The sequence below is a fragment of the Nanorana parkeri genome, unplaced genomic scaffold, assembly GCF_000935625.1.
Source record: "Nanorana parkeri isolate BGI_ZX_2015 unplaced genomic scaffold, ASM93562v1 scaffold1790, whole genome shotgun sequence".
Taxonomy (NCBI): domain Eukaryota; kingdom Metazoa; phylum Chordata; class Amphibia; order Anura; family Dicroglossidae; genus Nanorana; species Nanorana parkeri.
The window spans coordinates 22199-48126 of NW_017308058.1; the positions used below are offsets into that span (position 1 = coordinate 22199).

A 25928-nucleotide genomic window follows, 5' to 3' on the forward strand; every position below is an offset into this window, starting at 1 on the left:
CCTCCCCGCCTCACATTTCCTGCCCATCCACAATCGGCACAGGGACGCGGGGAGATGTAGTAAGGAGGAGCAGGTGTGGGGGGATGACAGCTGCTGATAGACAGGTCCGATCTCAGAAGCACGTTGCTGGAAGACTGCACTTTCCCACACATGGTGCTCTATAATGTATTGATGGGATTTGTATTTCTCTATAGCTGATGGTACATTGTGCTGTATATTATACATCGGAATACAAATCCCAGCAATACATTATACACTGTATGTATAATGTATTGCTGGGATTTGTTGTACTCCTCTATAGCTGGTGATATTCTGCATTGCGCTGTATAGAGGACTACAAGTCCCAGCAATAATACATTATACAGCGCAATGCAGAATACCACCAGCTGTAGAAGATTACAACAAATCCCAGCAATAATACATTATACAGCGCAATGCAGAATGCCGCCAGCTATAATGTACTATTGCTGGGATTTGTTGTATTCCTCTATAGCTGGCGGTATTCTGCATTGTGCTGTATAATGTGCTTTTGCTGGGTTTTGTAGTCCTCTATAGCCGGTGCCAGTCTGCATTGATTGCTGTATAATTTTACACTTTCCATTTCACTATATTGCACACCACCACTATCTTTTTTTCTTTACTTCCACCACTCCAAGTTTATTTTCGTTACAATTAGAATGGAATTCAAATGTTTTCATGCAATATCACATTATAGCCTTATGCGGAGCTGGCTAAAGGAGCATAGGTAAGTATTTACTTTCTTTGCTCCTCAGTGTCATCTTGTGGCCATAATACAATATTTCAAAATACATTCCCTTATAAAAAAACAACTAAAAGTTCATTGTTGCATATATTCAAACAGAATGAATGTTCAGATATTTATAGGACGAACGTCCCTATGAATAGTTTATAAATAGACCCTGAAGTGTAGGTACCATTTCGATTTCCAGTCATATTCATCATTTCATCTCCAGCTATTATCTACATAATTTTCAGCCATCACTCTTTAGTCTGAGAGTGTAATGTGGTCTGATTTTGTACTCTTGCCAGTCAGAACTGGGCTGATTTATTAACCACCTTCCGTCCATGGCCGTTTGTGAACGGCCGGACGGAAGTCTGCTCAGAGCGGGTGGGCGTCTTTAAGGTTTTGAGAATCTTCATCCAATAAATTGATTTAATGTGATATTAGACCTTCATTATTATATTTGATTAGTTTTTTTTTTCTTAAGAGGGCCTGACATGACTGAAGTGCCTTTATTTTTTTTTTTAATTCCTTTTTCTAGTTTCCTCGTTCTCTAGTTGTCCCCAAACCGCTGGCCCTCCCTTGCGATGTGCAGGTGTCTCCATCAGCAAGCGTTCTCAGACATGCATAGCTTGCAGCAAGACCCCCCCCCCCCCTCCCCCCGCTCAAAGGGATAAAAGCAACCACAAGTAAGTGTGGGGGGACAGGGGTTTTAGAAAAGTACTGGCTGGGAGTTTTTTTTTTTAACGTAGAGCATGCATGAAGGAAAAAACGCCTACCCTTTAGTAACTCCTTTTAAATATTCACTTCAATTAACCAATCATGTGAAAAGCAAATTTCTGTTCACTTTAAATGCTCAATCATGTGTGATGGATAATTAAAGGGAATTTCCATGCTATTTATTTTGTCAAGATTCTCAACTTGCTTACAAAATCAGCCTCATTGTATTTAAATACTACTAAAAATAAAAAAAGTTTAGGCAAAATATTGAATCCATAGAAAAGTATTTTTACAAACTCATTTTAATTAAAAAAACTAAATGTTTTAGCTGTATCCACTCACCCTTCAGCAACTGGATATGTCATTGAATTGAAACCTATTTAGGCTTATGATTTTAGAATGGCTGGGCAATCCCAGTTAGTCTAGTGTGTTAAATAGACTCCTGTTTATGTGAGATGATATGAGCTTCTGTGGGAAGGAAGACCTAGAAATAGATCTTTTTTTCCCTGAAAGACATTACCGATTTGGCTTCCCAAATTTAATTTTCTTTTTTTCTTTTAAATCTAGTGTATTTCATGGGTATCCAGAGTTGCATAACAATATATAAACCGCCTCCACTCTCACCAGCACTCCTAAGTGCCTAACCCCCATCAACTGCACTCACCACTACATCTGAATTCCTAAAGCCCCACCCATTGCCCACTCTCACCACCACTACTAAACGCCCTACCCCATTACTCCCCTGCTCTCGCCAGCATACCTGAACACCTAACCAGACCGCTCATCCAGTCTCTGCAGCACACCTGATCACCCCACACACTCACCCCATCACTGTGCTTAACCTCACTATCTCCACCACCCTACCCTTGCCTGTTGTGGGCATACAATCACTAGTCAGACACAAAAACAAGGTTTTAAACGTTATGGCTAAATACTAAATTTACTTCCTGCCAATGGACTTGTGATTGCATACATTCCCACACTGCACGACAGGTGAAATACACAGTTCCTGAGTTAGTTTATGTTGCCTCCCTACTTCTTGCCTCTACCTCTTCCTCACAATGAATCCGCTTCACCACCTACTGTATGTCCACTGAGCAGGGCTCTACCTAGGGATGCAGGAATACTGAATCGGGCAGTAACAAAGTTATTAACCTAACTGGCATAGGTATGTGTATCACCAGAATGACTAATCTAAGAAATGGTTTAGTAGATGAAACGGTAACTATATGTATTTAACCATCTACCTGGCATTCCAATTTTATTCATACATTAGCATTACAATGCGGGTGATCCATTGGTGAGGGTAAACACCTTTTTACATTCTGTGTTCGAGTCTGAAAGAGAGGAAGTGAGTTTGAGCTCTGGAAGAAAGCAAGCCATATTCTGATGTGGAATTGTAATCAATCTACCAAATCTCATGCCTCTTTTCATGCTACATGCTAGTTAAAACTTGTTTAATTAATTTCCTTGCCTGCAATACACCTTGTCCACACCTATTAATCATTTTGCTTCTTGTTCTGCAAGTAGGTCTGTCAGCTCACCTTCAGCATTTGAAGTTTATTGGCATCATTGACGAGACTGTCATCTAAAACTGTCAAGTGAAGGTTTATGACTCAGACCCAGATTCAGTGCAAACTCGGTTACAGAATGGGAAAGGCATAGCATGCTTCCTCTTTTTAGCTAAATATAAATCTGTGATGGGAAGAACAGGTGGTCATATTCATATCATGACTGCATAACTATGATATTAGTTTGCATTCTGTGGGTTTTAAACATTGCAGTGCGATTTAATAGACACACATAATACATTAAAAGTAGTTGTGTGATTTGTCAAAGGAGCACGTACTATATATTTCCATTGCAGATTGCTAAAATATGATTATGGGGGAGAAAGGTGCTTTATAAATGTTTGTTTATTGAAATTACACCGAAATCTAGAATGTTTGGAACAACATATTTCAAAATTGTGTATAATAACCCCACAAGGTAACTTTTCCACTCAAAATATTGCAAACTAAAAAATATAATTAAAAAATTATTATTATTTTTTTTTAAAAGGTGATGCTTTTTTGTAGGAAAGAGTTTTTAATGAAATATAGAATGAAAGGGTAAAACATTCTGTAAGCTCTCATGGGCAGGACCCTCCTAACCAGCTTGACTTGTATTGTAAATGTCTTTATATTGTAAAGTGCTGTGCAAACTGTTGGTGCTATGTAAATCCTGTATAATAATAAAAACAAAAATGTAATCTATTGCAGCTTACCAGTCCTTCAATGTGGTGCCTGCATTAGATTTGTTATAGACCTTTTTTCTCTTTGATTTCACTTGGTAATCCTAAAAATAACAAACCTCCTGCGTCTCTAGGTGCCTATGCTCACTCCCGTATGTATCTATGGAAGGAGCCATAATTGTCACCAGGCTGGACTTCAGACATATTTTCCTTTTTTGTTTACCTTTTATTACATATATATGGGTTTACGGATTAGTTGTTGAAACGAGAAAGATGAAAGTGTTTTGCTTCCAGTTTATTTCACAGGAAGTGACGAGGACAAAACATTTCTAGCAAGATCAACAGGTATTTTCTGTTCTTGCTCAAAATGTTCTTAGATGTGGTGTCTGTTGTTGGTTTTTTTTTTTTTTTTTTTTTCCTTCCCTTCCTAGGCTAAGGACTGGCAAGCTTAAATATATTCCATTTTTGTTCTTGGGTTTAATCATGCTTTAAATGAGAAGTGTTGATGTTGTCTGTAGTAGCTAATAAGAGCCTTGATTTTTATATTCTAACCTGAAAATACCATCTGCTATACTATGTGCTGTATGCTATTATTTTATTTTTTATTTTTTCTGTGGACCCTGATTTTATTATTTTATTAATTTATTTTTGATTGGGACTTTGATTACATTTTTTAGTTCTTCAATAAATGTTATCATTTTAGCCATGTAGAATATTAATTCTACTCCAAGAATGACTTGTTTTTCAAAATACATATGGTCAGTGACACATTATATGAGAAAAGGTGAAGGAATGATTGCAAAGTATACAGAACATTTTTTATTTTTTTAAACTTTGATTTGCTATAAATGGTAGACTGTGAAGAAAATTCAGGAAACAACTGATATCCCACAATTGTAGATGCTTAGCTGGATAGCTAGCACCCCAAGCATAACTCCTACACTTACTGAAAAATGGATTGATGGCAAAAAATATTCAAACAAGCCAATAAGCTTTTACCTTTAAAATGAGCTCCGACAAGGGAGTCTGCCAATAAGTGATATACAACTTGGTTTTAATGACTAAGTTATGGGTTTTAGACATGAATTGTCTAATGTCCTTAGGTGGGCAACCAGTGGATACACTCAAATTGTTCATACTAGTTATCTAATAATTTATAATTTGAGAAACAAACTTGGGAATCCCAAATCAATCACAAACTGACAAATGAATGCACTGATTACAATGTAAAGAGTTGAGCACATATACTTGATGGCTTGCCTGGAATCTGTATTTCAAATGTGCTTAGGAAGCATTTTGAATGTGTGTAGATCAGTGTCGTATTACATTTTTCTAGATTCACTTACATTCCATCTGGTTTTTTTTTTTTTTATCTTGTACTGCTATCAATTCATGGCAAATTCAGACCATGCATTTCCAATGTGTCTGCACATTTTGAGGTGTTTCTATTAAAATGACCCTGAGAAATGAAAAAGTGACAGTTGCTGATCAAACCAATTCTAAATGTATCCCAAACACATGTCAAGGGCAAAAAAAATTAATGTCTGAACATGCATTAAATGTATATTAAAGATGCATATGCCTACACCTGCCTCCTTTTAAACTTGGCACCTATCTAAGCCTCAGGCAGAAGTTTTGAGCTTATAGTCTTCCTCTTTCCTGAGGTTCCAGAAATGCATTCAAAATTTGTCTAACCTTTATTTTGTAGGTGCTGTTGATGTGGCATCGCGAAGTCCTATGGCATCTTGGTTTAGTGCCATGCTCTGCTGCTTTGGTGGGGGAATCTTATCATCTTTAATGCTTGCAGAACCTCCCATAGTTATCTTCTCAAACAGCACTAATATCATTTTTGCATCTGTGATTTGGTAAGTTTGACTATTGCATATTTTTATTTTTTAGCAATGTGATTTTATATAAATCAATACCAATGCATTTGCAGTCCATGTGCCTGAAATAATTAAACCTCTAAACTGGTGTTGTTTTTTCAGAAACCAGTTATTGTAATAAGATTTATTCTCTGGTCAATTAAGGGACAAAAGGTTTAATAGGTAAAATGTTCTGAGCACTATCAAAGCCATCACTACCAAAGGGCTTCCAGTTCCCAGGACAAACCCCTCCCCCCGGTAATTCTGCCCAATCACAGCTGCCACCGCACTTGTTTCAGCATCACTGCACAGCTCTGGGTATGGCAGACTGGTTTCAAATGATCCAATAAATGTGCAGTGATTGTTGTGGGTCCTTCTTACTGTGTATTCTCTGCCTCTAGTGGTCTCTGTGCACTAGACTAGCTACAGGCAAAACAAAAGACAGGGTGATATTGTGATGACCATATCTGTGAACTTTCCAAAAATCAGTGAGCCAAGATTTGGGGCTGGATGAGCAGGGGAGGGGCTAACAGTGGCATGTAGTCCCACGGGCAGTCATCTGACCTTTTACGGTGATCGACTGCCCTGGCCAAAAGTCCTAGAAAGCGAGAGGCGGAAGCAGTTTTCATAGTAATCAAAGTAAGTGGCTGGGGACAGATTTTATGCAAACATATTGCTGTATATGTTTTCAACATATACCTGAATATGTAACCGGTTAAAAAGAGGAGGGTTTAATACTACTTTAAGTTGACAAACTAATACAGCTGTGCGGCTAAATGGGGGTCTGACTAATGTGTTAGCAGTTGTTGAAGGATTTTTTTTTTTGTAAATGTTTTAACTATTTCTTTACATTTCATATTTATAATACACGCGCACTAGGGCAATGTTGTGAACAGGATCTATAAGGCCGGGTTCACAAATGTGGTAAAAAAAGCTCCTGTGGTATTTTGCGTGACATCCCTTCTGCAGCTTTTGCTTCTCTGCTTGTTCACATTTTCATGCGTGCAAACGCAGCGCAAACATGTGTCTTGCTGGCCATGTTTCGGTGCCGTTAAAAATGAGTGACCTTGCAAGCGCGTTACACGTTTTTGCCAGGTTTCCGCGAACATGTCCCGAACATGCACGAAAACGTGCGCTTTTGACACGTGATCGCAGAGCACGCAGGTGTGAATAGGGCCTTAGCGTGTGTGCTTGTTTTTTCCTTCAATACTCTATCTTTTTATGTAGATAAGTATATGAAAACCCTTTTTAACACTTATTAATTAAGTTTTTTTTTCCCAGTGTATGACTTTTTTTTTTTTTGAAAGCAGATATTTTAAAGTGGGTCTCCCTTTTATAAAGTGAAGATTTTGTATGTGATATAGCAACATTGAGAAATGTGTAATTAAGCCTAAGCAGTACCCTGAAAAGATTTACTGGAATGTGAGTGTGCCACCGCACTGTGCATATAGTCTAATATCTGCATAGTGATATCTAAGTCACTGCTGCCTCTAAATGCTAGTTTCAGGAGATTTGGCTAGGGTCAGTATATTTGGGTATCTCTAAACTGATGACCTGGGGGGGCTTTTAAAGCGTTGTCTAATGGTACTAAAGTTTGTCACCGTTTCACGGACGCACACAATTTTTAACCTGGGCATGTTTGGTATCTATTTACTCATTGTAACCTCATCTTTTATATTTTTATTGTGTTTTGGGGCATTTAAGTAAATGTTTCACTAAATTTTGGGGTTTGATAAGGATTTGTGCTAATATTGTGCAACATAAAAATTAGCAACTGCCACCATTTTATTCTATAGGGTCTTGGCTTTCAGAAAATATATATAATGTTTGGGGGTTTTAAGTAATTTTCAGGCCTAAAATGGGGAATATAACATGAGTGCAAAAAATGGAAAAAGAAAAAGGCCTCAGTCATGAAGGGGTTAAGTGCCACATTACATGGCACTTTTATTACTTTGCTTTAATCTTTTTTTTGTCAGAATTTGGAACTGGTTGCTGTACATTCAGAGACTGATCCTTCAAATGATTTGTGTACAGTATACCTGCCTAACTACATTTGAAAGCTGACCGCTTTTTGGCAATATGAAGCTCAAATATTACATTAAAAACAACTTGCTTAAAGATTACAGCCCATTGTATTGAAAAATTCCTATAACTCCAGTGCCATCTGCTGGCATCATATTATTATAGCAACTATAGCCTAAAGGTAACAGGATATTAGAGATACAAACACATTAAATACAGAAGGGCCCTTTCTGTCTTTCTAGTCGAATCTGTCTCAGATATTAAATCTATTTTTTAAAATTCTAATCTCTCATATATTTTACATTGCTATCTTACTGTCTTGGGTATCTCGTGTAATATATTTGCCTGTCTTGTGTATCCAATTTTCATGTTTGTCTGTATGTCTCGGGTATCTTATCTCATTTATTTTCCTATCTGTCTTCAGTACCTTGTGTACAAAATACATAAAGCTACCCACTGGTATGTGGTGGTTGGTAAAGGGCTACCATTGTTAGATGCTTGAGATTTTAAACACTTGCCTTTCTTATATGTTATGGGTACTCTGTTGGTTTGAAATCTGTTAGACAACATACTCCACCTGTTACTAAATTATAACTTTTGAGTGAACCATCTCTTTCAGTAAGGGCTTGTTTTACTAGATTCATTGTCTTGTGTTTATACAGAGGTAGTAAAAATGGATTCTGTTTCCACCAATGTGTTTCATTGCTGTGCATGGAAAAAGTGTATCATGCTGCAATGGGAGTTGTGTTGATCTGCATTTTGCCTTTCATTCGTTGACCTGGATTCTTCAAAAAGCACACCACTAAGTGTGTTTGTGAAGCAAAAGAACAGAACAAACCATAAAGCAGATTAGATTTAATCTTTTTATATATGCCCCTAATACAAAGTTCTTGGGGTGACCATGCTAATGTGAATTCCTCCAATTGTAAATATAAAAGATTTCTATGTATATGTCCTATGTGCCTAGCAGACACCCAGGCACTGATTTTTCTTTTTAATTTGTTTTTTTCTCCTTAACATTAAAATACAGCTAAATTTAGGACCCCCCCCCCCCAAAAAAAAATAAATAAATAAAATAAAAATAATAATTGCTAATGTCCCAGTATACCAGAGAAGTTTTACACAACCGACCAATTATGTTTATGGGTTAATTTCACAGTATTGGATACTATGGTTAGCACTTAAGTGACAGATACGTGAATGTCAGAGTAGTGGCTCACCTCTCACAACTTCTTCTTAAGGGTTCCATCAAGGATTTAGTGAGGGCTTGTTGTCTGAATAAAGATAACTGCTATGCTATCTTTAGATATTCCATAGTGCTCTGGGAATGCGTCATGTAATGTTTGTAATACAATGTGTGTGTATATACAGTACAAAAGAGATAATTTTGTAATGATAGACTTTTAAAATTGAACCAACTGGAGAATTTTCATTCTTGCATCGGAGGTCATCTTGTATTTGTCATTTGCTGGTATCCCATTTCTGATAGGTACGGGAGTAGATGTTTGAAAATAAAAGGATTCAGCAGAACAAAATGTGGCTATTGGAATCTGTTTACTGCGATTGAAAATGAGAGAAAAACATTACAATTAAGCTTCACTTTCACTTTGTTTTCTGCCACTGAAGCCTGTAGACATATGACCTTGGGCTCCATTCACACCTGAGCGTTTGCAGTTCAGTGCATTTTTTTCTTTTTTTTTGCATATTCGTGCAAAACGCGCTGCAACCACCGAGAAAATCATGCATGTACTTTTTTTTAGTTTTTTTTTTAGCCACACGTACGACTGCGCAAGTGTGAACAAGCCCCATTAAGGAAAGTATACTGCTTCTTTGGGTCTGCTTCCTATACTTTGCTTATTGGTAATCCAGCAGCATTGTCTCTCCCCCCTTCCCCAGAATAAAAGCTGGGATTGTCTATTCTTACACTCACCGGCCACTTTATTAGGTATACCTTGCTAGTACTGGGTTGGACCCCTTTTGCCTTCAGAACTGCCTTAATTCTTTGTGGCATACATTCAACAAGGTGTTGGAAACATTCCTCAGAGATTTTGGTCCATATTGACATGATAGCATCATGGGCCCAAAGTATGCCAAGAAAATATCCCCCACACCATTACACCACCAGCCTGAACCGTTGATACAAGGCAGGATGGATTCATGCTTTCATGTTGTTTACGCCAAATTCTGACCCGACCATCTGAATGTCGCTGCTGAAATCGAGACTCATCAGACCATCCAATATTTTTCCAGTCTTCTGTTGTCCAATTTTGGTAAGCCTGTTCGAATTGTAGCCTCCGTTTCCTGTTCTTAGCTGACGGGAGTGGCACCCGGTGTGGTCTTGTGCTGCTGTAGCCCATCTGGTTCAAGGTTCGACGTGTTGTGCGTTCAGAGATGGTATTCTGCATACCTCTGATGCAACGAATTACTGTTGCCTTTCTGTCATCTCAAACCAGTCTGCCCGTTTTCCTTTGACCTCTGACATCAAGGCATTTTTTCGTCCACGCAACTACCGCTCACTGGCTATTTCCTCTTTTTCGGACCATTCTCTGTAAACCCTAGAGATGGTTGTGCATGAAAATTCCAGTAGATCGGCAGTTTTTGAAATACTCAAACCAGCCTGTCTGGCGCCAACAACCAAAGTTACTTAAATCCCCTTTCTTCCCCATTCTGATGCTCAGTTTGAACTTCAGCAAGTAGTCTTCACCACATCTAAATGCATTAAGTTGCTACCATGTGATTGGCTGATTAGCAATTTGTGTTACCAAGCAATTGTACAGGTATACCTAATAGTGGCCGATAAGTGTATTTTACATAGGCTGCATGCTGAAAAGTTTTTTTTCCTTCTTGCCATTTAGGTATATGGTATATTACTTTCCACATGACCTGGTCTACAGAATCTTCAGCTTCCTACCTCTCCGAGTTGCTGCTGCAGCAATGAAGGAAGTGACCAGAACTTGGAAGATCTTATCTGGAATCACACAGGCACATAGCCGTTTTAAGGATGCCTGGCTTGTCATGATTGCAAATGGCTGGGCTAAAGGTAATGTGACAATTTTTTGATGCAAATTGAAGTAGATTTAATGTAAAGGAGAGCTAAAACAAAACGTCTATTTTTCGAACTGTAACTACATCATGTCAGAGCAACTCTAGAGTAGTGACGATCATAAAACTTCAAAATGTTGAATGTTCTTTTTAAAAAGTGGATACTGTTACTGTAGCAAGGAAAATGTGAGAATAGTGATGGATTAAGTACAGTATACTTTTTGCTAGTACAAAAACACCTGAGGTGTGGTAGAAAATATTTATGCATTTTGCTTAGGACAAAGACCTTTGATAATAATCACGTTTTATTATCCTAGCAATTGTGAGCAGATGTTAATGAAATCGTGCACTTAAATTTTGCTCTCAGCTTCATGCCATACAAAATTTAAATATGTGGTTTATTAAGGAGTATCACTCCAAACCTATGTTATGTAAGACTTTAAGAGACTACAGACATACAAGAGAAAATGATAATTGGAGATTATGGACATGCTACAGGTTTGGGTGGAGACTAGAGACATGCTGAAAAATACAGTGAGTTTTGGGGACATGTTAGATGTGGCTAGTAGTGATTACTGCCACTACAGACTGCTGGGGTCCAAGGTCCACACAAGTACCTAAAGGCTGCAGGTTGGGCAACAGGCCATTAAAGCATTGTAATGCAGTCTTAAAGTACAACCATTATTGATGATGATTCACAACTTCCAAATAGGCAAAATTTGAATGAAAACTGTACTGAAAAGGACATGATAGATTGCTGGCTGACTGGCTGCCATGTTGATCCCATTGCTTTATTTCTTTCTTAGGCACTGAGTTAGAACAAGTATGCATGAATTCTGACTGCACTCATTTTAATGTGTTAAGTCTGAGGCAGCCAGGCAGCTAGAATTCTTAGGAACGGCAACTCCCATAATTCTGTCCTTGCAGGTTCCTTCTAAAGGCAGGGAACTGATTTTCATTTTCTATTTTATTTCTCAGCGGCATAGTCCATAGAAACACTCGGAAAATACAGCCAGTTTCTTATCTTTATACTTGTTCCTGGTCAGTGTCTTGGAAAGTATTGAGAACAAAGTATCAGTCTGACAGAGGTCAGCTATGGCAGCCTCCATATTCCTTCACTTTAAAAACAGCAGGAGCAGAGTTTGTTTCTATAGCAGGAAACAATGCAATGGTTAGTAGTATCCAGAATCAGTGCAGTTAAATGTTTGTGATAAGAATATGCAAATAAATCATAGTTGTGGCATTTTAAAATGGTAGCAAAATGAGATGCAGTAAACAGTAAATTGGATAATAGTCAGCGTATATAGTAATTTAGTATATTTACATGTCTCTGTTAAGAAAAACATAAATATGGAAAATGTGTTTTTGAAATGCAAATGTTAAAATAAATGCATGTAATATTTATCTCCAAAATGATTTATTATAAATAAAAAAAGGAATGTATTAAAAAAAAATGAATCCACCAGCTATAAAGGAAGGAAAGGTAATTGAGTAAAGTGATTCTAACTTAACTGAATTCAACTAGTGGTACTTATGGACTGGTATATGACAGCTATCATCTGTCTTCGGCCACAGACCTTGCATACAGTAGCAAAACAGTGGCTCAGTTGCTATGCAATTAACAGCTGTCATCTGCTCTTTGTTTTCCTGGGGTAGGGACAGCAAACCAATCACTTCTACTTGTATAAAAGAAGCATTTTCCTTTTTTGAAGCCTTTTAAAACCGACATAATTGGAAAACCACAACTAGGATGATTTATTTACTTGGTACTTTAAAATTTGCTCTTTCATTGGTTAGGTTGCCCACAGACAAGCAGGTATTTCCCCAAGAAGGACAGTTGGAGAAATCGCTTCCTGTTTTCATATCAGTGACTGCAGCTTTGTGGCCTGCCATGGTTCTTACTTGATGGTAACGGAGTATGATCATACTTTGATCTTTTCATCTCCTTTATAGAAAAAGGAAGGATAGGTTTTTCCAATAAGCCGAAACACATCCCACTGCAATAACACGTGTGTCTGACTGCTAGTCCTAGCTCATTATCGCCCCTTTAGAAGGCAAGTCTGGATTTATTCTTCTTGCCTCTTTACAACTGCTGTCTCTCCCCCACCCCATCTTAGCCAGGTCAGTTTGGTGAGTTTTAGTATCAGACAACATACTGCACAGGGTTCTTCGTGGCTAAGGATGGATATGTTGAGACTGGTGCTCTAAAACAGTACATGTACTAATGAATAGAAGAGTAGGGTAAACCCTCACCCTTCTTTACTAGGAATTTGTTTCTAGCAGGAATTTGGTTCTCGGAGTAGGTGAATTGTATGCACACAGTTCAAAATACCCTAACTGCATAGGAACAGCGACCGTGAGAACCCAGCTAAATTGCACTGGCTGGCAGGATGGCAGCCAATAATGTTTCATAATACAATAAAATGTGTTAGACAGTTATCAACATCATTTGTGGGAAGCTTTGTACCACCCTGGGCTACAGCCTATGTTAGCAATTTTAGGAGGTCAGAAATGGCATAACCAAATGATGCTTTAAATCTGGAACAGCGCTTGTTGTTGTTAGGCAGTTAATGGTCCTCAATTTATGCTTATTTTAGGATGAGCATGAAGCAAATCATTTACGCTGGTTGTTTGTTTTAAATACATGGTATGCATATTTTGTCTCCAGCTGCAGGTGGTGGTCTGATTTCTAACTTTGAACAACTAGTCCGAGGTGTCTGGAAACCTGAAAATAATGAACTACTGAAAATGTCATTGTAAGCAAATCTATTTTGTTGTTTTTCCTTTTTAATGTTTATATTTGAACGAGTCTTTGGCAGAAAGTGATATACTTTTTTTCTGGGGTGGTTTAGAGCAATACTGTTAATATGGGGCACCAGTACTTGGCCACCACCAAGTGAGTCCAGCATTTTAGGGCAACGATTAAAGGTTTTCTTGTGCTTAAGAGTTAAGTGTTAGGGTTAAAGAAGAACTATAGACCCAATTTAAACTTTGCTGCAGGAAGGCATTTTTTTGCAGAAGAGATTATATATGTGTCTGCCAGCTCCTCTTCTCCTAAATGTAGACTGACCCGCATGTGCGCAGCTCTGTGCCAGGGTGACAAGATAAACTTGATTCCTGTACGCATGCGTGGCTCAGTGCCTTGGATCTAGGATGAATGAAACCCTGTGCACATGTATGAGAGTTAGGTCATCCCAGGCTTGCCAATCATCAAGGTGGCTGAAGATGCAGAGCCTGCAAGAAGATCGGGTAAAGATCAGTCAGCACCAACAAGAGTGTTTACGGATGTCGCATCACTGGAGGGGGAGGTAAGTATTCTGTACTTTTAGTTCCACTTTAAGGTGAAGTGTTTGGCTTAAAGTTGACCTGACCTCAAAAAGTGAAGATTTGATGTTACGGGGGACATTTAGAAATGTGAATTGTGCCTAAGCAGTGATCTGAAAATATACCCTATGCCTGGAACTCTTTCTAAAAAATTACAGTGCATTTCCTTAGGGCTGCAATCAACTAATCGATGAATAGTTGCCAACTATTCTCATTATCGATTAGTTGCTTGGATCCCCCAACTCTCTCCACCACACTGGGAGGGCACAGCTAGCAATGGGCGGGTGCAATAACCAGCCTGCTATTGCAATTTGAAATGCCCAATAGCAGGCTGGCAATTGCACCAGCCCCACTAACTGCTGTATTTACATTAATCTGCCATCTGTGGAATCTTGCAACTGGCAGCTGTCATTCCTTGGCTGACGCTATCCAAGTGCCATGTGCTTACAATACAATTATTTAAAAAAATAAAATGATAAAAGGTGGGAAAAAAGTCATTTTCGGTTTCGGCCTGACAAATTCTGCTGCGGGAGGTGCTTTGCGGTGCTATTCATTTCAATGGCACCCCAAACGCACCTCCCACCCACAGTGTGATCGCACGCACTGAAGCACACATGGTACCACAATGCCGTGCGTTTCAGTGCAGTGCAATTGCAAAATATTGCGCACGCAGTTTTATTCAGAAGTAAACTTGTAACACTGCATTTGTGTATTTTAATTTTAAATTAAGAATGGTATTTAATTTTTTTAAAATCCGATTTAATCTGAAAAATAGTCGGCCAACTAATAGATTATGAAAATAATCATAAGTTGCAGCCCTACATTTCCTGATATGCAAGGGTGCTTAGGCACCCCTTTGCTTGCAGCCTTATAGCTGTACATTTGCAGTGTTGGATCCAACTGCTAGTTTCATGAGATTCGGAGTAAGATTTAGTGATGTCACTCCAGTGCTGCTCACAGTTTATCTTTGCTGGAGTTGCTGACGTAAGGAAGCAAAGCTGTGCCTCCACCATATGGCCACTTCCACATGGAGACCCAATGCAGAGCAAAGCATGGTAAGTCAGTAATGGGGCAAGATCAGCTGAAGGGAGCCGATAGGCAATGCTTGCTAGTCCTTTGCTCATGTCTGCTTTTTTTTTGTAAACCACTTTCCCATGCTTAACACTACCTGTAGCACCAAGGCCTACAATATTGCAATTGAGGATCTAAAGCAGTCAAGTTTTGAGAATCGCTTTTAGTGTTCTCGGCTTGGCCCACTTAAATGTATATACAGTATATTTATAATATTATTTTGTAATGCTTTGTAATATTTGCTTTATTTGCAGTCCTGTTAAAGTCAGTCTATTTGGAGCTGTTTTGTTCACGCTGCAACAAATTCAGGTTCTCCCTATAGCAAGATACCACCTTATGTTTATCTACACCATGTTTCTAATTACTACAAAGGTAGGTATGGTGCAAGTAAATTGTTTGTTTTTACAGGAAGGCGTTACTGGAACACGACATTTTTTTGCAAATTAAACATGACCTATGTTGGTTTTACTATGTGCTGAAAATTGTTTTAAGATGAGTTGTTGTTTACCATAAAATCCCTTTTTTTTTTTAACCTGGAGATAGGATCCAATCATGTTAGTCAGCCTATTTAAAAGGAGAAAAGCGATCATTCTGCTGTTTGGTGGTATTGTGTGTACCACACTGTACATAGACCAGAAAGCAAAGGAGAGTGTTGTAGACCAGCATGTCAAAGTTAGAAGACTATCTCCAAGCAGCTTAATGTTCTTGTGACCACAGTTGTAAATGTAATTATAGAGGTTATGGTCTAGGATAGTGTAGTCAACCTCCCTGGATGTGACTGCAGAAGGAAAATAAGTCTCTGATTGAACAGAAGGAAAGTGCGAATGGTAGACATAAAGCCAAGGAAAACTTGAAAAGAGATGCAAACTGAGCTCTAAGATCAAGGTACGGTGCTTTCTGAGAGTATTCACACCTTTTGGTGTTTTCCTGTTTTATTACATTTCAACCTGGAATTAAAATTAACTTTTTGGGGGGTTTGTACACACAGCATGCCTACTACTTTGTAGATGTAAAATAATTTTTATTATGACAAAAAAAATAATTTCAGACAACAAAAACATAAATCTTAAGTGTGCATAAATATTCAGTCTATACGTTGTAGAGCCACCATTTGCTGCAATTACAACTGCAAGCCTCTTGGGATATGTCTCCACTAGCTTCGCACATCTGGCCACTGGGATTTTTTCCCATTCTTCAAGGCAAAAGTGCTCCAGCTCCTTGAGGCTATGTTCACACCATGTCCACATCAGGTCTGGAGCAGATCTGCAAACACAGTGCAGTGCATTTTTCCTGTGTTTTTTGCCACGTTCCAGTGCGTTTTTAGCTTAAAATTGGCTTTCAGGTGTAGTACAGTGCGTTTGTATGATTTTATCTTGTTTTTAAATGCATTCCAGTGCATTATGGACCAGAGAAAACGAGACCAGCAGTATTATTTTTGTTGTTGTGTGGACCGGAATGGGCTGCGCTGGTGTTAAAAGAGCATAAAAATACCATAGGAATACTATGGGATGCTTTTTTGGTCAGGGAACAACTGTTTAAGCCCTTAAGTTTAGATGGTTGCGTTTGTGTATAGCCAAGTTATGCCACAGATTCTCCATTGGATTCAGGTCTGGGCCTTCACTAGGCCATTCCTAGACATTTAAATGTTTCCCTTTAAACCACTCCAGTGTAGCTTTAGCAATCATTGTCCTTCCAGAAGGTGAACCTCCATCCCAGTCTTAAATCTGTGGCAGACTAAAAGTAAAAAGGTTTTCTTCTAGAATTGCACTTCATTTAGTGCGATCAACTTTTTCTTTAATCCAGACCAGGTTTCCGGTCCCAGCTGATGGTGTTCTCCTGGGGAAGTGTTGTGTTCGCACTGCACATAGCGTTTCCCATTATGGCCAAAAAGCTCAGTGTTAGTCTCATCTGACCAAAGAACCTTCTTCAATGTGTCTGGGGAGTCTTGTCACATGCTGTTTGTCAAACTCCAAACATGTATTCTTATTTTTTTGTTACAGCAATGGCTTTTTTTCTGGCCACTCTACCATGAAGCCCCACTGTGTGGAGTGCATGGAGTCCTGTGGACAAATACTCTAATTTCCTCCGTGCAGTACCTTAATTTGTTATCTTTTGAGGTTATTGTTGCACCTCTGATTAATTCACTTCCTGTCCGGTCTTTGAGTGTTGCCAGATGACCTTCTCTTGTCAGGTTTGTAGTGGTGCCATATGTTTTCCATTTTGTTATAATTGATTCAATATTTCCATAGGAGGTTTAAAGTTTGAGAATTTTTTAGAACCCAACCCTGATCTGTACTTTACAGCTTTTTCTCTGACCTGTTTGGTGAGCTTCTTGGTCTTCATGTTGCTTGCTTAGTGGTGTTGCAGACTCAAGGGTATATCACAACAGGTCCATTTTATACTAATATCATGTTACACTTTGATTGCACAAAGGTGGACCTTTGTCAACTGATGATGGGACTTCTGCAGTTATTTGGTTGCACACTCAAGATTTGTTTTTTATCTTAATTATTGTTTGTGTCACAATAAACCATTATTTTACACCTACAAAGTGTTAGGCATTTTGTGTACATCCCATGGTACAAACCCCCAAAAAATCAAATTTTAATTCCAGCTTGCAATGCACTAAAACAGGAAAAAAACCAAGGGGGTGATTACCTCCGAAAGACACTGTGTATCCATACCTCCATACCTCCATTGCACCATCCGCCGACGCAGCTGAATTCGGCACCGGCTGCAGTGTAGCAAAGTGCTGTACGGGAGCATGGGTAGGGTAAGTATACAGGGTTCAGTGGAAGCCCTTAGTAATTGGACTGTGAAGGAGCAGAAGCAGTTCACCTATCTGTGCACACTGCTCTTTCTTCCAGTCAGCAGATTCATTGTCCGCAAATGTGCGTGCAGCATACCTGATTGGCTTCTGCTGCTGCCTCTCCCAGCCTGAGTCCTGTTGTACATGTGATTACAATACGCCAATATCAAGGTCAATTCAAGTACCTGTACTAGCTGCATTTAAAAATACATTTCATATTTGTTTAATGGATACTTAACTGTATTTTGGGGTGTTTTATTTATAACTGGGGTTCAGATTTAACACTTTGTAAGGCTCTGCATTACTGGTTGCAATTATTTATTTGCTTTCTACTTGGTGTAAAAAGAAATACTACTTGCAAATTTGCAAAACTTTCAAAGAGCCACATATAATATGAATATTCCTTCTATAAAAATGAGTACCATTAGTTTAGGCCTATTTGCATCTGGGGTCTTTCCAGCCCTGTATCTGTATTTTGTAAATAGGGTTGGCTGGAATGTGCTAAGCAATATGGACCTTCAGTAAAATGGCACCCTTCCAAACTACTCTTTAACAAATCTGTCTTTTGTTAAAAGCAGCTTCTCCTTATTCACTATTGTAATGCATTTAAAAATCAACTCAAGCTAGTTGGTTCCCAATAACTACAAAAGTCTTGCCTAAATGATTTCTGTTGCAGCTAGATGTTAATTGATTTAATATGTCTCCAGGATTTGAGTGTTTACACTTGAATTTGTAAATCCTTCTGCCTACTCCTAATACAGTAAACTCCCCATTATCTGGCATTCAAGCGACAAGCACTCTCAAGCAACCAGCAAAAAAAAAAAATCGAGGCCATATGCACTCTAAAAAAATTGTGTTAGCATCTAAATGTATTTATTTGCTAACGAAATTCTTCGTTAAATCTTGCTGCCGGCAGGCGGCTAGATTCTGCAATCTGCAGCAGAATGTAAACGGGAAGCAATAGCCAGCCTGCTATTTGGCTACTGCAATTTGAAATAGCCAAAACAGGCTAGCTATTGCACCTGCCCACTGAGCAGAGGAGAGGACCTGCGAGAGAACTTTCTTGAGTTACTATTAACGCTCAAGCAAACAGACTACAGTTATCCTGCATCTACCGATCCCCATGAGTACCGTATAACTGGGAGTTTACTGTATTGTGTGTAAGAGTGGCACAAATGGCTGAAGTGGAACATAATGACTGGGGGTTTCATAGCTTGGGACTGCACAAAAGGATCTCGCTGCTGAAATCTACAGGAAATGTAAGAAGTCATTAGGTGATTCAGTCCCCCTCCAGCATCCTTTTCAAAGCTGACATATCAGTTTTGGGTACAAAAGAAAGATCAGCAGCATGCAGGTATTTCAAAACTCAGTACATGGGATACAATGGCTCACCATGTACACAAAATCTTTACTCCTAGCACATGAAAGCAATTACAATTATTTTTAAAGCTGAAGTCTAGGCAACTTTCCATCCATTCCTAAAATTTACACAGCCCTGTCGCATGGTAAAACCAGCCTGGATACCTAACGTCTCTGCTGTAGTGGAATAATACAACTATGTTCCCTTCCTGCCCTGAGCCTTTGACTGGACAGTGAAAGAAAAGCAGCAGACTAATAAAGTAATTTCTCTTTCACTCTTTCCTCATATCAGCATCGTCCATGTTAGCACTTAAGCAGTGAATCACAACTGATTTTGCTCATTGTATTTAGTCTAAGTTCTGCTGTACAAGGGATTTAAGAGGCCAATATACCAGTTCTCTATGTACGGTCCAGCTTGGTGCTATTTATTGTGGATGGCACCTAGATGCAATGTGCATTAAAGGAGAATTATGAGGTGAGTGATTTTCACTCATCCCCATAGTAAGAGCCGACGTGTGACAATGAAACTGTCACTCCGGGTCTATTGATGAGGAAGTGAGCGAACACATACTGTCTCTCGTTCACTTCCCAATCATCTCCCTGCAAAGAGTGGGGACTGTTGGTCACCGCTCCCCGCAGAAATCCCCCCCCTCCATTCCTCCTGCACTGAGTGGAGGAAAGGACAGGGGAGGGGGCGGGTACAGCTGGCTCTGCCTCTAGATAGGCAGAGCCCGCTGTCAATCAGCCAGCTGGGTGGATCTCGACAGTATTGTCTGGATCCATCCCGGCTACGGCGCTCTCAGTATATAGTGAGCTATAGCTCGCTATATATTGAGTTTTGGGTCATGAGATGACGGTATATGTCCACCCTAAGGTTACCCCATAGTTCTCAACTACCAACACAAAACATGGCAGCACATCACAACACTCATACATGTATATTAGTTGGTCCTTTGAGGTTTGTTGGCAAAGTATTCATAATGAAACGGATGCTGTAACACAACACATGTTAACTCGCAACATAATGTGCATTAATGCAGTTTGGAAAAAACAATTACTGCTGAATAAGCTCTTAATGATTTTTACTTGCCAGCAGTGCAGCTTTAAAGGAAAACCTAAGGGATTAAAAAAAAAAAATGTATGCAACGCATATCATTGCTACAAAATCAGTTTTGTAATATAACTCTGTTCAAAAACTGACTTCACATTTCAGTATGCATGCTTCAGTGTACATGCAAGATGTATAATATGTTAAGCGGAAATCAAATCACTGATGCCCCTGCTCCAGCGATCCAATGTCCGTTGCCGCTGCTGACGTGTTCTCCCTGATTTCTTCAAGGGTCTAGTCATTGGCCAAATTTTATTGGCCAGCAAGGGAAATTGTGACTCATGCGCTTGTGCATGGGAGAGGGAGCTGATTATATTGTTGGATGCAGTTTTTACCATGGCATCACTGAATTTACAATTTCGTTAATGTGTACTTGTTTTTTTTTTCCTGATTTTGCTGCCTAGTGCATTCTGAAAAATTGGGGTTTAATGGCCAAGTTATACCTCCAGCCTAAAATCTTAAGGCCTCTAACTTGCTAAGTAGTCATTCTGCAGTAGTTTCTGGGTTCCTACCACTTCTGCGCCACTGTAAATGCAGTATGGTTACAAAAAACTGACCTGACAGTTTTCAGCCATTGGCAGCCAGAATGCACCTATAGTTTCTGGGCCCTTCCGTGTTTCCACCAAGTGACTAAGGCATACTTGTATTACTTTTTATGTATCAGAGTAGTATAACTTTTTTTTTTTCTTTATAGCATCATTGCCTACTTATATACATAACAAAACAAAAAAAAGACTAGAAACTATTTTTTTATTTTTTTTGTTTAGTTTTACATTTTGTTTTGGATTTTTTTGCTTCAGTTACAAGTAACCCTATTATAAATTTATTCATTACAAATGTTCAAAACATTTACAATCTTAAAGGAGAACTATGGGGTCAGTGTTTTTCCCCATAGTTTTCCTTAGGAAACGGGAGGACACAAACTAGCGTCCTCCCGTTACCCTAAGCTCAGTATACCGCGAGCTACAGCTCGACATCAGACTGTTTTCCTTTCATAGGTTGACTGTCTTACAATTGCTGTTTGTTTTGCAATCTATCACTGGTCAAAAACTTAAAGAGCCCTGGGACTCAAGTGGGTTCATATAGGTTTAAGGTGCTGGGAGTCGATTGGTAACCTAATTCTAATACATCATACAATTTCATTTTTGGGGAAATAGATGCACGTAGTGAACCTAGTGTAACAGATTTATAACAGGATTTAAATTTGTTACTGAAAATATCTGGAAATATATGTTTGCATAGAATTGCAATACATTTTCTCTTTTTGTATTTGCAAACATTTTATCACTTGCAGAAATGTTTTTTCGAAACCTGGTCAGGAACATGTACAAATATACTCTGAACTTTACTTCATTTGCCTAGCCTGTTTGTAAATTACCCTGTTTTGCAACATGTGGCTACTGCTTTGTGTGTTTGTAGGTATCAAAGGTCATTGTTTGAAATTTGTAATTCAATATCTCCTTAAAAACCCACTTTTATTCCAGTCGAGAAATTGGATATTCCATGTCATACAAATATGCTTATGCCTTGGTTCTATTTAGGTTACCATGATGATAACACGGACTTCCGCTTCTCCATTTCAACCCTTTGAAAACGTTATGAGTCGCTGGCTGTTCGAGCTGCAGAAAGCCCCAACAGCAGCTGAAAAAAGACCCCTAGCCAATGACAAAGTAGAGCCAGAAGTAAAAGAAAAATCTGACAAGGAAGTTGATGGCGAGAAAAATCCAGATTCCAGTGGAACCACAAGAAAGAGATCTGTTAAAAAAGTAACTGAAACTGACTGATAAACCTGGAAATACTTGGTTGTTCATGCCAACTGTTAAAGCACAAAATGTGAATTGCTTGTGATGATTGAAATGTGAAATGTAATGGCTTTGTTCAGGTTGTATTAACACTATGGAAGGTCAGATTCTTTCAGGAACCAGTCAGTCCAATGTGGGAGCCAGCAGGCATTTATACATAAAAAGAACGTTTATTTTGACATCGATGACAACAGAGAATTTTCAGAAAGTTGGGCTTCAGCTGTAAAGGTTTGTGTACATTTGGCTTCCTGGTTCCTGGGATTTGCCCTTTACTGATGTACACAAGATCATACGTTGATGCTTATGTATTCAGTTTTCTTTTGTTCTTGTATTTAATGTGAAACCATCTACCATATTACATAATTCCCATATTTATATTTCCCTACATTGTTTCAACATTGTTCTGTGAAAAATGTATTTGCCCACTTTTCAGCTTGCAGTATGTTGCAGTTAATTTCATCAGATCTTTTTGTAATAGCAGTATATGAATAGAGTAAGAGATAAAAACACTATTTTTTTTTTTTTTTTTCATTTAAATTTTTTTGGTGTGGATGATAATGAAATGTGCAATCATAGGTGCAAAATTCTAACTCCTAACTGAAGTTGTTCTAAATAATGGGTAAATAGAGTTAGCTGTTTGATTATATCCAGGCGTGTCCAGTATAATAAAACTATCCGATTTAACTATTTAAATTTTAATTGGATTTTTGAAATCACCGCATTCCTTTCTCAAAGAAAGGAGAAATTACACTACATGAAAACAATATTCCATTCCTATTGTACTAGAACTGACAAAAAGATCTGTTGAAATGGAATTTAAAAATATGCAAGAAAGGAGAAAATGAAAAGGGGAAAAATACTTTTGCATTGTACCTGTGAATCCATTTAAATTAGATGCAAACATTAATGCACTTGTAATTTTTCTTGTGGTGTGGAGTTTCTATAGCTACTAGAGTCGTATCTTTTTTTCCAAGAAAAGTAAGCAATACATTTCAGAATATTTGAATAAAACAAAGAACCTAGATAGACTTTTACAATGTTTATTAATTTGATCATAAAATTAAATATTCTGAAAAATCTTTTAGTTAGACATTAAAATGTTAGATTTTTATATTGTAATACAGTTCTTTAAAAACTGCATTCAAATTTAGTTTTCTACTGGTTGATCTGGTTAGTGTTGTCATACTGTTGTAAACACATTGCTTTTTGTATTCTTTGGTACTCAAAATGTGACTTTCAAAATTTTTCTCACTGAACTTATCGAATGAATGGCATCTTAATAAATAGCTATAGTTTTGGAGCACTATGTTTTGTATAAATTGGGGACTGATTTTTTTGTTTTGTTTGTGATATTTATTGTGAAATAACAAAAAAATTGTAAAAGCAATACATAAATACCCTTTGGAAGTAATTTTTATTACTGTTCGTATTATAAAAAAAATAGTGTGTAAAGCAAGTTGTACACAATAAAGAACAAGAGAACATAACTGAAAAGAGGAAAGTGTCTTTAAGAGCCACTGTTGCAAACACAAATATAGAAACAAAATGGTGGTAAAAACTTTACTTTTTCTTTACCTAAAATACATTTGTATTTACTGCTGGTCATAATAATAAATATAAAATGTTCACAGAAAATGGAAAGAAAAGTGGGGTTTTGAAAGCACCAAAGTGACAACTCCAGACAAAAAATTTATAAAAAGTTATATTTATTGGTATTAGTTTAAAAAGAGGCTCAACACCAATTTGTAAAAGCAACGGGTTGGGTAGATAGGTCCCTATAAGCTTTTTCCTTTTACAAAAGACCTTTGGGAACACACACATACACCTGCTTGTGTTAAACTGATATCTCCCTTTCTTTCCTGAAGAAGCGCAGAGGTGCACGAAACGTTGAAACCGCTCTTCCATACTTTAACCTTCTAACAGTAATTACCTTTTGAACACATGATCACCACTCATGTCAGTGGCATCACGATAATGGGAATTCACAGGTCTTAAACTGAATTATGAATTTAACATGTTTAACATTTTTATATTAATTTTGTATATTTGAATATCTGAATTAGGGATGCACCGATACCGATACAAGCATCGGTACCGGCGGCGATACAGAGTATTTGCATGAGTACTCGTGCAAATACTCCGATACAAAAAATGAGTACCTGTGCCGCGTCCAGCAGTACTCTGGTTGTTTGCCGAACACAAATTAATGTAGGGGTGGCGGGAAGAGACTTAATTTGTTGTCACTTGTCTGAGATCACATCTGGTTACGCCACTGGAGAGAACTGTGTGGTTTAGCCCCTTCTGAAGTGCAGGGAGATCTGCTTTCACTCCCCGGGCTGTGGGACACGTGTAAAGAGGTAGCTGATTTGCTGTCAAGAGAGCTGCTGAGGTTGTGGGGGATAGCAGCGGACATCAACAGTGAACAGAGAAAGTGGACACAGGGAGATCTATCTGATACATGACCTGGCCCTTTAAGAAAAAGTATCGGTAATTGGTATGGGCGAGTACTTGATCAAAAGTATCGGTACTCGTACTCGGTCTTAAAGTGGTATCGGTGCATCCCTAATCTGAATCATGGTTTGCTATAGTGTTCATACTCTGCTTGTAAGGCAGTGTTAGTGGAGAAAAAGTTTGCTCCACTCCTAAACCCTCCGAGCATTGTTTCCAGGCCTCTATCTATATTATGAATTTTTGGACACTTGATGAATTAACCCTGATCAGGTTTATTTATAAAACCAAATGGTGAATCATGTTCATGTGAATGGAGTGTCTTTTGTAAAAGGAATGAGTTTATAGGGACCTATCTACCCAACCTGTTGCTTTTACAAATTGGCATTGAGCCTCTTTTTAAACTAATACCAATAAATATAACTTTTTATACTTTTTTTTTTGTCTGGAGTTGTCACTTTGGTGCTTTCAAAACCCCACTTTTCTTCTCATTTTCTGTAAACCATTACCAGGGGTGTGGCACCTAGTATCCAGATCCAGGCCAAAACTTCTCTACAAAATATAAAATGTTGTATATGAATCATTTTTTCTATTTTTATCACCAGCCAGCAGCGCTAGCTCCATTCACATGATTCCCTGTTTTTTAAAGCTCAATAGATCAGGGGTCTCAAACTCAATTTACTTAGGGGCCACTCGGCAAATGTTTTTAGTCTCGTGGGGGGGCCGCTTGCCAAATTTCATGCTTTTAAAATAAAATGTAAATATATATTAGTACCAGTGTTAATGCCTGCGCATTTTACAAGCGGCAACTGTCACAAGTTAATGTTCATGTGACAGCAGCTGCATGTAAACGCCTGCACACCACACGTGATCTGCAATTACGAGTCAATTATTCTCTCTGTTGTGCATCCAGGGAGAGTGATTGTTTGTTTTCTAACTGCATGTAATCATATCACATACCTTTTGCATGCAGTGTGCAGACGTTTACATACAGCAGCTGCCACCCCTTCAAGTTAATCACCTGATTAACTTGAGTGGGTGACAGTTGTAGCTTGTAAGCGGAAGTTTAAGGATTCTTGCTGCAGGAAACCGCACAGGAATCCCTAATCACACAAATAAAATAATCCCCCCCCACCCCCCCGCACACCACCAAGCAGACGTTACTAATTGTTCCTTTCGGCCAGCGTTCAGTGAAGATTGTGAGAACGCCGGCCGAAAAGATCTGAGTGCCGGCACTGACGGGCAGCTATGCGGTCTGCATCCGACCAAGCTTTCAGTTCACCCATAATAAAATGTTTGGATGCACCCCTGCCATTTAATTCCAACTGTAGTAAGTCGAGGTTTGAGCTTTTGCTTGCTAGAAAATTGGCATAATTAGGGGAG

The 25928-nt window shown here is 38.5% G+C and overlaps 1 protein-coding gene across 1 annotated transcript in view; it reads left to right on the top strand.

Moving 5' to 3' along the window:
• TMEM38B (transmembrane protein 38B) overlaps positions 1-22106 on the top strand; it is a 34462-nt gene extending 12356 nt beyond the window's left edge. Inside the window, exons 2-6 of the mRNA XM_018571591.1 lie at positions 5404-5560; positions 10438-10622; positions 13293-13380; positions 15274-15391; positions 21837-22106. Of these exons, the coding sequence (XP_018427093.1) occupies positions 5404-5560; positions 10438-10622; positions 13293-13380; positions 15274-15391; positions 21837-22079 (791 nt within the window). The 3' untranslated portion in view covers positions 22080-22106. The remainder of the gene's footprint in view (positions 1-5403; positions 5561-10437; positions 10623-13292; positions 13381-15273; positions 15392-21836) is intronic.
• Positions 22107-25928: the final 3822 nt, after the last annotated feature.